The sequence below is a fragment of the Lepidochelys olivacea genome (assembly GCF_965140295.1).
Source record: "Lepidochelys olivacea isolate rLepOli2 genome assembly, chromosome: 6".
In the NCBI taxonomy this organism is placed as follows: domain Eukaryota; kingdom Metazoa; phylum Chordata; order Testudines; family Cheloniidae; genus Lepidochelys; species Lepidochelys olivacea.
Window position 1 is genome coordinate 64,984,165 of NC_140416.1, and position 11,223 is coordinate 64,995,387.

Genomic DNA, 11,223 nt, shown 5'->3' on the forward strand with positions numbered 1-11,223 from the left:
GGAAAGTGACAGAATGGGAAAGAGAGTGCCATTCTGTCTTCACTGGGCCTAAATAATCTCCAATATTTCACCTCCCGAATCTGTAGCAGTTATTTGGACAGAGTAGGGGATGTTTGGGGGGTTGGAGGCAGGAAGAAGGGATTATATCTTATTCTATAATACATCTGTTTATGAGAAGTGCTGTTTGCTTTCTGTTAGTGTGTTTTGTTTGTTGGTACAACTCTAATTTCAACATTTTAATATTCTTAGCATTAAGCTTCCAGTTTATTTCCTGTATAAAATTTCATCGAATGGGATTTCTTCTTGCAACTTCCATTGACTTTTGAAAGACTAAAGTGTGAGAAAGAACAGTCATAGTTGAAGACAGATTTCAGGGTTTTTAAAAAAAAAATTATGTAAAATTAACTTGCATTTTCTTACTCTACCATTTCAACTTGATTGCAGTTGGCTAATAAATTTCCTTTGAAGCTCAGTAATATGCTGGGAATTTGTCCAAATTTAGCAGGGTCACTTGGATTTTATTGTAGCAGCACTTTCATTTGATGATAGTTTGTCATTTCTTAAAGAACTTTATAATTCAAATGTAGAAAGACTGAAATAGTAGCTCCTTCATAGGTGTCCATTCTGACTCTCCTCTGCTATATAGTCTTCGCTCTGATTTTCATGTTTTTCAGACCACGTGAGGAATATGTGGGGCAGGGTATGCAGTGAGAGATGGGGGAAAACTCTATTAATCCATGCCATATCATTTTATGCAGTATTAAAAAGCAGGGCTTTCACAAGAGTGAGTAAAGAAGCCAGAAGGACAGGAACTCTGGCGTACAGAAGCTATATCCAGCCCAAGGAGTCTCAGCTTTTGGACTTGCCGCCACCACGCTGTGATTTGTCCAATTACCCAGTTAGTGTTCCCATTTTGTCCCCACCAGTGAAAAATCTGGTAACTTCAGGATTGCAGTTAAGGTATCAAACCATATTTACGTCTTCAGTAAAGCATCTGTCATGTCTAGCTAGCTTTGGGGATGGATTTTGATGGAACATTGTCTGGACCATAGTTTGCAGTTTGAACATCCATATTGGGATCATTCGTCTCTGAGACAGTAGAGATCTGATTGGCTTTGCCAAGGTTCTTAATGATGCTGAAGTTGTATTTGGCAGTTTCTACAAAGCTGTTCTCCAGTAACCAGCCATCTGACTCACACTCTGGATCACCCAATAGGAGAACATTCTTCATTGCCGTTTGCAGGTAACGGACCCCAATAAGTACAGAGATCTGTAAGAAAAGGATAATAGTTAACTATGGAGTGCATATTACAGCCTGAATTCCACTGGTGACAACTGGCTGTGTCCTTTAGACATTAGTGTGATTATTAGTATTGGGTAGAACTGCTTAGATCCAGTAACAGATCTAACAAGTCTCCTGAAAGTGTTAGAGAGAATACCACCATAGAGAGTTTTATTAAACCCCTGTACTTTAGTTAGAATTCTCACTACAGCAAAGGATAGGACAGAATTTCTTTTGAGTACTTCAGCCTGAAGTGCTACCATTACTTACTGGCACCATTAGGCATGAGGGGTGAAATCCTGGACCAAATGAAGTAAATGCAGTGAGTGGGGCGTGGGCAGTTAGACCTAGTGGTTGCGGCTGAGTCACGCCTAGTGGAAGGCAGGGGAGCAGGGACCTGGAATATAGCAGGAACTGGGAGTGAACAGGAGTCTGGGATAGGAAGACCGGAACCAGGAGCAGGTGGGGAAACAGGAACTGGGATCAGGCAGAAATGCAGGGCTCAGGAGTCAGGTAAGCAGGAGGGGTCCATAGTAGCAGCCAGCCAGGGATTCCTCTAGTTAAGTGGTTCTCAACCAATTTACCATTGTGGGCCTTAGGAGGAAGAGGTGGGGCCTCAGGTGTCTGGTTTCCAGCAATTAAAAAGGTGGTAATCCTAAGATTAGGCTGCAAACAGATTGCAGGTTGAGAACCACTCCTGACCACTTCCTGTTGTTACTTCCTGGTTTATATAGAGTCCCTCAGCCAGTTGGGGGGCTGGATACTCCCCCTCTCAGGAGCTTTGGGGGCAGGGCCCTCTATCAGCTAATGCTTCACTGGATCTTTCCGTAGTTACTCTTATGAGCCACTGGGAGGCAGTTGTGGACTGGACCATACCTGGAGACCCATGGGCCTGGGTTTGAGGCCTGTGATTCCTCTCAGTAAATGGGAATTTTGTCAGTCGCATCCATGGAGACCCAGTTTTATTCAATGAGCTTTCATCATTCAGGATTCAGTCATGTACCTACATTTCAATGCAGGAATTGAAAGGAGATAGCCTACAGCGTAGGCTAAAGTCTAATCTTAGGGGAAAAAGCTTCCCACCCCCATAGATCAATGACAACCTGGAGGGTAGTTTTCCTAGTGGATTCCAGAGACTGAATTTTTCAAAGTTTCCAAAGGTACATTGGAATGAGGTGGTGGCTGTTTAAAAGGCAAATGAGTGCTGGTTTGGCAGGAAGAGCAGTACTGATGATTTCTGGCACCTTTAAAATGCATAGTGAAATTTTCAGTGGCAGATCCTTCCCCAGAACATAAATACATATTGCATGAATGTATTTTAGTGAAGATGCAAGAATCTGTCTGATCTGAAAATTGTTTCTGTATAATGTTTTAAAACAAAATGTTTAATGCTTATAAAGTTACAATCAGAAATATCAAAGTACTGTTAAAGAGGGATGAAAACTGCTTTTTAATCTCTGCCATTGGGCTCCTTTGAATGTGGATCAAAGCTTCAGTCAGTTTTCTCTGCAGCCCACAACAGCATGAATGCATTTTTGCAGATGCAAACAGTTTGTCTACATGGCTATTTTGGTTGCAGATCTGGAGGCTGCAGCTGAACATGTGTTCCATAATGGTATTTTCTAGCTGTATGATAACCCCCAGCAGGGCACTGTGAGATACTGATATTAATCCAAAGTTTGATTCATAGATAAAATTAACAGTTTATTTTAGTCTCCCTCTCTTTCCTCAGATTCCTTCTTAAAATTCACTTTTTCAAGCCATTTTTTCTCTTTTTTTCCTATCTGTAATACTTACACCTTCCTCACCTAATCTGCTATCCAGTGTCTTGTCCTGTTTGTCTCAGATTGTAAACTCTTCAGGGCAAGGAATGTCTTAATCTGTTTATACATTTACAGCACTATATACATGATTTCTTGTAGTTATAATTTTCAGGGAGATTTGCTTATCCTTTTATGGACTTTGAGAAAACTGCCTGTACTCAAGAAAGTGTTTCTGGAATTGTATTGGAGACATTAGCTGACCAAGTCACTGGATGATTGCAGATGTGCCTCTTGCACATTACACTCTAGTCATTCCCATTCCTATTTCCAGAGGTCAGGCAGCCTGGAAGTGTTCACCTCCCAGTTCCGATATAGGAATCTCTCACAAACCACCACCTCAATCCTTACCTCAAACAACCAGACGATGAGCACAGTAAGCCCAATTGACCTCATGATACCAGTGTAGTAATCCAGCAGGGCCTGCTTGCATCCCTTCATCCAGATATTGAGCTCCTCCATCAGAAAATCATAATTATAGTGAGCGGTGTTATTTGTAAGCTGGTATTGGATACAAGGCCGTGGTGAATTTGGATTGCAGCAGCTGAAGGGCACTCCATCCACCAAGAACTTCCCATCAACATTACTTTTCAGACGGCTGCAACAAGATGGAAAGTAAAGGTATTATAGAGCTGGTAGTAGCAGCAGTTGATACATTGGCAATTTCTGCTGCTGTTGTTTAGAAGCTACGTCCTAACTGTGGATAGCTGCAGACCTTTCAAAGGTGGAATAGGGAGAATGAGAATACATTTCCCCAATATGCCAGGCTGTTCAATGTGGAAAGGAAAAATTTCTGCTAAAGTGTTTCCTCAAGTGTAGTATCAGTTCTATGTTAATTATGACCTCTGATGAGGGGCTGTGTCCTGCATTTGCAGGGAGTGGATTCAGTGATGATATGGAGAATCTTTCTAGACACCTGCACTGAGAATATTAAAAAAGCAAAAACTATAATTTGGTTTTCTTGGTGCAATTCTAGTGCAGGACAGAGCATTATAATGCTGTGTTTTGCTAGCATCTCTGCTTCTCTAGTGTTTTTTGTAACACAAAAATGTCTACAAAACGTCAGCCAATACAGGAACAAATGTGAGCCACAGTAACCATGAGAGATTGCTTATTGACTGTTGAACATTGTATCCATCTGACATGGCTGGAATGACATGTATTCCCTGACCATTTACTATACATGAACGTCCCCTCTCTTTATTTTGCTAGTGGTCCTGTTAGAAATACTGAATAAGGATTTCTAACAGGACCACTAGCAAAATAAAGAGAGGGGACGTTCATGTATACAGCTATAAAGTTACTTGTTTAACATCCTGTCAAAATTTTATCCCTCAGTGAGCTACCACCAAATCTCAGGGAGGTTACCTGCTTTATCAGCTACAGGAATAAGGTAAGCATGAACTCCTCTGTCTTGTAGAGTCTCTACCTTAATTTTGCTGCTCTGATTCTCTGAGCTATTCTACTCCTGCTAATGGCAGCAGAATGAATCGGAGATAAAAGAACCTCATCAGTCAAGTGCCTGAAAGTGCATAGAGTATAACTAGTGTAAGTGTCAGAACAACAAATTGTCAGGAGAACAGGAAGGTGAACCAAAGAGACACGGAACTGAGGCCAGGAAAGAAACTGTAGTGGAGGGGAAAGGAGAGGGTGGGCAGATCAAATGGGGAAGTAAAAAATTCCTACCTTGGCCTGTAGTTCCCCTTTACTCATGATCCATACTCCCAATATCCCCCGCCCCAACTCTAAAATGACAGAATAATGGCCCCTGTATGTCAATGACATGACTCCATTAGCTACATGGTGATTGTTAAAACTCACTCATTTTCTGGGGCCCTAAGCATTCTTTTATTCCCAGCCATTTTTTTTTTCATTTCCTTGTTGCTCACTCCAAGTAGCTGTGGTGAGAAGGGTACTCTATTTCTAATATCTGTAACAGAAGGTTCAAAAATCTTATGGGTGTCTCCCCATTGCCATAGTATTTCCCTCAGTGATGGCAAATAGCAAATTCTGACAGTTAATGTTGGAATTTGCTACTGCTGTACCAGTGGCAGAAATGTTATGGGTAAGAAGACTGGGCAACGTGGGGAGATGCTCATTAGAATTTACTACCTTAATTTAGTGTAATCAAATTACAGGGGTTCTTGCAGCAGGCATTTTTATGGTGAACAAAAACAGGTAACCCTGTTTACTTTTACACTCCAAGGATGTGCTTGTAACTAACCAAAGCAATCACATGATCTTGTTGATAGCACCTTTGTCCCCCTTCTACAACTTCCAGCGTTTGTTACCATTTCTTATCCTAGTGTGGTTTAATGTAGATTGGAGGCTCTACAGAGCAGGGACATTGTTTCATTTATCTAAACGGTGCACCATGTGCATTAATGGTGCCGTATAAGCAAATATTTTCTTGATGAGATGTGACACAGAACAGCATTTTTTCTGCAGGACTGACAGGAATGAAAAAGCAATTCATTTTACTTTTATGTCCAAAGGTCAGCTGATATTGTTGGGAGCGCCTATGGAGAGCCAATCTGCTGAGTATAACAGTTATATCACTTTTCAAAGTAGAACCATGCTTTAAAACACCTCTTCAATCAATCTGCCCTCTCTTGTCAATACTTCCCCCACACTCCTTCTCCTACGCAGTTATCCTAAGCCTTATTTTATTTACATGGTAAACGGCTCTGGGCAGGAAAGATGTCTTATCTATGTGTAACACCGTGAGACCCTGGTCATCGGCAGGCAAAATCTAACCTAGGACCTCTGGAGCTTTGTGCATGAGCCTCGACTGTATGAGCTAAAAGCCATATGGCTTGTAGTTAAGGCTACAGAGCAGACTCATTAATCTCTCTCTAAGTGGTCTCGGTGCCACTAGATGGGACAGAATACCACACGCAGGTGTGTGCTTTACATATGCTCTCTGAAGACCTTGGTAAACCTCCAGCACTATGTAAATGCTTAGTAGTAATAACTGCAATTTCAATTTCCAAGCTTTATACAAACTGGATCTTTGGTTTCACATCACCTGGGTTCATGCCCACTGAATCTTGAGTTCAAACATAGCCAAAAACTCACTCCAATCCAATTGAAGTGTATTGTTTTCCTTAGCTTCATGTTGAAATGATCAAAAGTTGTGTGTTTTGAGTAGCTTTGACATCAACCCGCCAATCAGTCCAGACTTGCTCAGATCTTGGGCTGAGGTTTTCCTGAAAGGTTTTCAAATCTTTTGACAAGCCTGGCCCACATTCTGAGCTTGATATGAAAGCTGAAATGAGGCAGGTTTCAATAACATTTGCACAGCCTTGGCTAACCTTTCTTAGCTCTTTCATCAGAGTCCTGCTCTCTCCCCACCAACCATGCGGGTATCTCACAACACATTTTTCTCTTCATGCTGCTTGTGTATTAAAGAAAAACTGCAAATAATGTTGATTTGCTTGATACAGTGAAAAGCATAACTTGTTTATTTCTTTGAAGAGTCATATATAAAATAATTAAATATACATAATAAAGCAGGAAGCAGCCAAAGTAACAGTTTGATGACTTGTAAGAAGACAGGAAGACGAGAAAAGCAGATTTTCCCCCCCGGGTTCTTATGCAGACTTTCTAGACTTCTGGAAAATGAAATGGGGAGGGGAAAAGATAAAACTTCCTGTGTCTAGCTGCAGCTCTGATCTTTCTGTCTTGATACATGTCTTCAAACTTCGTTTCCTGTTGGAATTATCATTAATGTGGTTAGCTCTCAGAGGTTACACCGCTACACAAATCTCCTTAGTGAAGATTTTTTAAAACCTTTTCAAGAATTATCACACACTACTTTGTCAGGTGCTTCTTTAACATTCTGATTGTTACTTTTTATGTTATCTAAGAAAGAATTACTGCGGTCTTCTTAGTGCACCACTTCACTCTTCATGATTTTCATGGGAAACTAGCACCAACACATACAACTTTTCTCCTGAGTTTCCCTCCGTCCCCCATCTTTTTATGTAATGTATATGGCGTGTGCAATGTCATTAACTCTCCAGAGTGGAAGCGCAATGAGCCTTGAACTTAGATTTGTGGAGTCGTGTATGTGAAGGAAGAGCTTTCAATTTTTTTAAAATGCAATTAAAGATGACCAGACAATGTGGTGGCAGCACAATCAATGGTTTTCCTTCACTTCCAGAAAACTCACGAGCAGACTGCTCCAGGTAGCTGACTTGCCACCTGACAGAGGGAGTGAACATTTCAGTGCATTGTGTAATATACCCCAAAGTTGTTTTTTTTTAAAGGCAACTTTTTAATCATCCACATAGTTAACACATTTTGTTGTTAGAATGATCATTCCAGATTTGACTCTACAGCTCTTATTCAAAGACAGACATCCAGGGGACTTGGGGCTTGTTTCTGCTCCCTTTATAAATCCATCAAAACTCTCAGTGAGCAAGATAGTGCCCTTAAGTGCTACCACACTAAGCTTATGTTCATCCTTGTTCTTAGGGTGACCATGTGGCCGAATCAAAGTGCTATTACTGTCATTGTCTACTTGGCTGATACCATCAGATGCATTACGCAGACTCTGCATGTGTTATGTTACATCTCTGTGCTGATCTGATCACAGAAGTACTTCCTTTCCTTGAGATGGACACACCACCAGAATTGATCAATGTGATCTTTGGAAGAATTCTTCTTTCCCTCACTCCCAAAATGTCCTAACCCTAACTACTGGAGTTTGATCTTCAAATGCAGGTGCAACAACCAGCTTTGCCCTGCTTTCTCCACCCTTCAGTGCTTATCCTCGCATATTGCTTGTCTAATATGCCTCTACCTTTTGCTCAATGCAAATTCTTTTTGACTGGGGTTTTTGGGGGTGGGGGTAAGATTTGTTCCTTCTCTAACTTTCTATCATGACCAATGAATACTTACTTCAAAACCTCTTTGGAGGCCATATTCAGATAACGAACAGATATCCACTGAATTTCAAACCAGTCTCTGAAGCCATTGTTTCCACAACACTGGAAGCCAATTTGTAATAGGTCTATGGTTTTCTTTAAGAAGCACCGTCCAGGGATGTCTGTGTCCTTGTAGAATTTAATAGCATCTCTCAATCCCAGATAAAGAGACTCCTCCAACTCATTCCTCATGGTGTAGCACATGACAGCACCCACCAGGATGCAGAAGGTGAAGCAGAAGGTGCACACAATGTAAGGGAGCATGACTAGCCTCCATCGGGAGAACTTGTTGGTGTCCGAACAGTCATAGCAGATTTTGCCACCAAGGAAGTTGATGATGCAAGCTATGACCCCTACTGAGATGAGCATGTTGGGGACAGAGTTAATCTCCCCTTTTGCCATTACCTCACTGCGCTTCTTGATCTCTATTTTCAGAAAGAGACCCAAGCTGAAGAGAATGACACCAGTTGCTACAGAAACCCAGTTGAGGATCCACAGGATCTGAGCCAATTTGTCTCTCTTAGTTTTTGTGAATTTTACTTTTAGGACAGCCATGGTCAGATCAGCGTTGGAAAAAGAAGCGTAGGTTGGGGAAGCTCATAAGCAGATTAATAGCAAGTATCTAGAGTGACGAAGGCATGCTGTAGAACCCTGTGAAGGAAAGGAAGAAAGATTACTGTCTGTCATTTATTGTATATTTATATAATATGTGCAGGGAACTTCCTATACACTCTGAAGCTCTATTGGAGATCTGCCAGGAGCACCCCACCTCCTGCTTGAATTTCCTCCAGGAAGGTGGAATTTAGAAAGATATAATTCTAGGGAGAGATTGGAAACACTTAAAACAAAAATAAAAAAATAAAAAAGCACTCCAACCAAACAAAAAACACAGTATACCAACAAGGGTGGCTTTAAGATTTTCACTATGGGAGAGTGCTCCCTTAATGTAGTGAAAATATTATTTTGTATGCCCAGACCTGGAATACCGTGGTCAGTTCTGGTCACCCTGTCTAAATGAGGATAGAACAGAAACAGAAGGGGTTTAAAGACCAGCAACAAAGATGACTTCAGTGCAGTTACTCAAGGAATGAACTTGCTCTGTTTTGTTAAAATACCATTTACACTGCTGTTTTTCTATGACCAAACTTCTCCAACTTTTTTGAATATCTAAAAATACATTTTATTTGTATAGTGTGAAAAGCTGAATGAATTCCTCATGAAAGATAAACTCCCCTCCCCCACAATTTTTTTAGTAACTTGATCTGACATGAAAACTCTATTTCCACCAGCTGAAAAATACCTGTCACCCCAGAAAGAATAAACAAATTCTCACAAACTAAAAATGAAACCAAATCATCTAAGATGCTCTAGTCTTCTATATGTCTGACTGCCTTTTCTCTGCATTTCAAGGTAATTATTAAAACTGAGTGTTTGGAACAGTGCAGTATATTAGTTGTCTACCATGTCTTCTCACAACCACCATGCTATCCTTTCCCTAGACATTTTTTTAAATGAGTCCCCCTCCTTCCTGTCAAAGCCCTAAAAATCCATCCCAATTTTACTTAACACCCGTGCTATCTTCACAGCCCTTGAGAAGGGCTTCCATCTTTCTGGCAAAAGAAGACTGGAAAAGTCTGTCTTCAGAGGCCACCCATATCTTAGTCACAGAAGTTGCTGTTTTGATCAATGTAAGGAACTCACTAGCTACCTGATACCCTATATTTTGCCTGTACCACTTTCTTAGTTTTTGATATATTATTTCCCTTTCTTTATTAACCTTCATTATCTAATTTAAAGAGGACATACATTGAATTATCTTTTGGATGAAACCTAAAATGAAGGTCCTAATCACTTGTCATCAAATATTCTATTATACTTTCTCCAAGAGCAGCGTTTTTATAACCCCAGTGTCATGGCCAGATTTAAACTAAGGTAATTATGTTCCTCCTATCTCACCTGCCCCTGTAGATTCATTTAGATAAAGAATTAATTTCCCTTCCCAGGCTGTTGTTTAGTGGTGGTGTTAAAAAGTTGCAGTGCTCCAGGAGCAGGTTGACTGAAGTGGAGCCTGGATCCTCCATGGATTCAGCACCTCGACCCAAATTCTAGGATCTTTGCCTACTTCCCCCCAGCTCTTTCTTTCTCCTGCCTCCCAGTTCCCTACCTTGTGTAATAATTTTCCTTTTAGTTAGTCCCTTTTCCTCCTCCTCTTTCCTGTCCATCTTGCTGGTTTGCTACTCTTCTGAATGAACTCCTGGTAGTGTGGGAATTGCTTGGAGCTGGACAGGCCCACGGCTGATGGCAGCTTCCTATTCTCTGGCAGATGTGGGCCCTCTTCCACAGCTGCTGCCACCTGCTGGGGGTTCCTGGAGGAGTTTCCACACTGATTACAACTGCTACTACTGCTTCAATCTACGGGAGATCCCTTGATCTTCTCTGTCATGATGCCTCCAGAGCGTTTGAACTCAGTGCTACAAAGCATCAGTATCTAATCCAGTTTAAGGTCTTCCCCTTCAAAGCCCTCAATTTCTTAGGGCCAGAATGTATCTTCCTCTGCGCCTCTCTCATAATATTATTTTCAACAGCTATAACTAAGCTGTTGGTGCCCAGGGACAAAGGTTGCTGGAGAAGAAGACAACGGTTGTGGCTTGGAGCTCTGCTGAAGCAGGTTAAAATCAGCTCCTGTTTTACCTCCTTTAGAGCACAAGACTCAACTGTTTGCAATAGGCTTTCCTTTGCTTAGGTGATGACACTGAACTCTCTCTTTTCCTCCCCTCCTGCAAAACGGTCCCCCCCTGAGGCTTGGTCTACAAACAGTTTTTGAACTGATTTAACTAGGGGTGAGATTTTTATACTGATATGGTTAAATTGGTGCAACCCCAAATGTGGATGCTGTTATACAAGTATAAAGATGTTTATCCTAGAATTGATTAATCCCATAGATTTATAGGAATACGATATGCTGGTGCAAAAGCTTTTATGCAGATATAACTGCATCCACGTAAGGGGCTTGTATTGCTTTAACTATACCAGTTTGAAACCAATACAGTTACAGAAGTCCAAAAAACACATGTAGGAAAGCCCTAAGAAACTGACAACCCACAGAACTAGAATGCCATAGAGTAGAGAATATAGATGTGTCCTGAAGCTTAAGACATGTATTTAGTACCTAGACACCATTGCGATTGAT

General features: G+C 41.1%; 1 protein-coding gene across 1 annotated transcript; it reads right to left on the reverse strand.

Moving 5' to 3' along the window:
• Positions 1-1,003: 1,003 nt before the first annotated feature.
• On the reverse strand, positions 1,004-8,588 carry LOC311521470 (photoreceptor outer segment membrane glycoprotein 2; the record flags this gene model as incomplete). Its single annotated transcript, XM_084629804.1, has 3 exons — positions 1,004-1,270; positions 3,454-3,700; positions 8,008-8,588. The coding sequence occupies 3 exons, from the start codon at positions 8,586-8,588 to the stop codon at positions 1,004-1,006; spliced, it is 1,095 nt and encodes a 364-aa protein (XP_084485930.1).
• Positions 8,589-11,223: the final 2,635 nt, after the last annotated feature.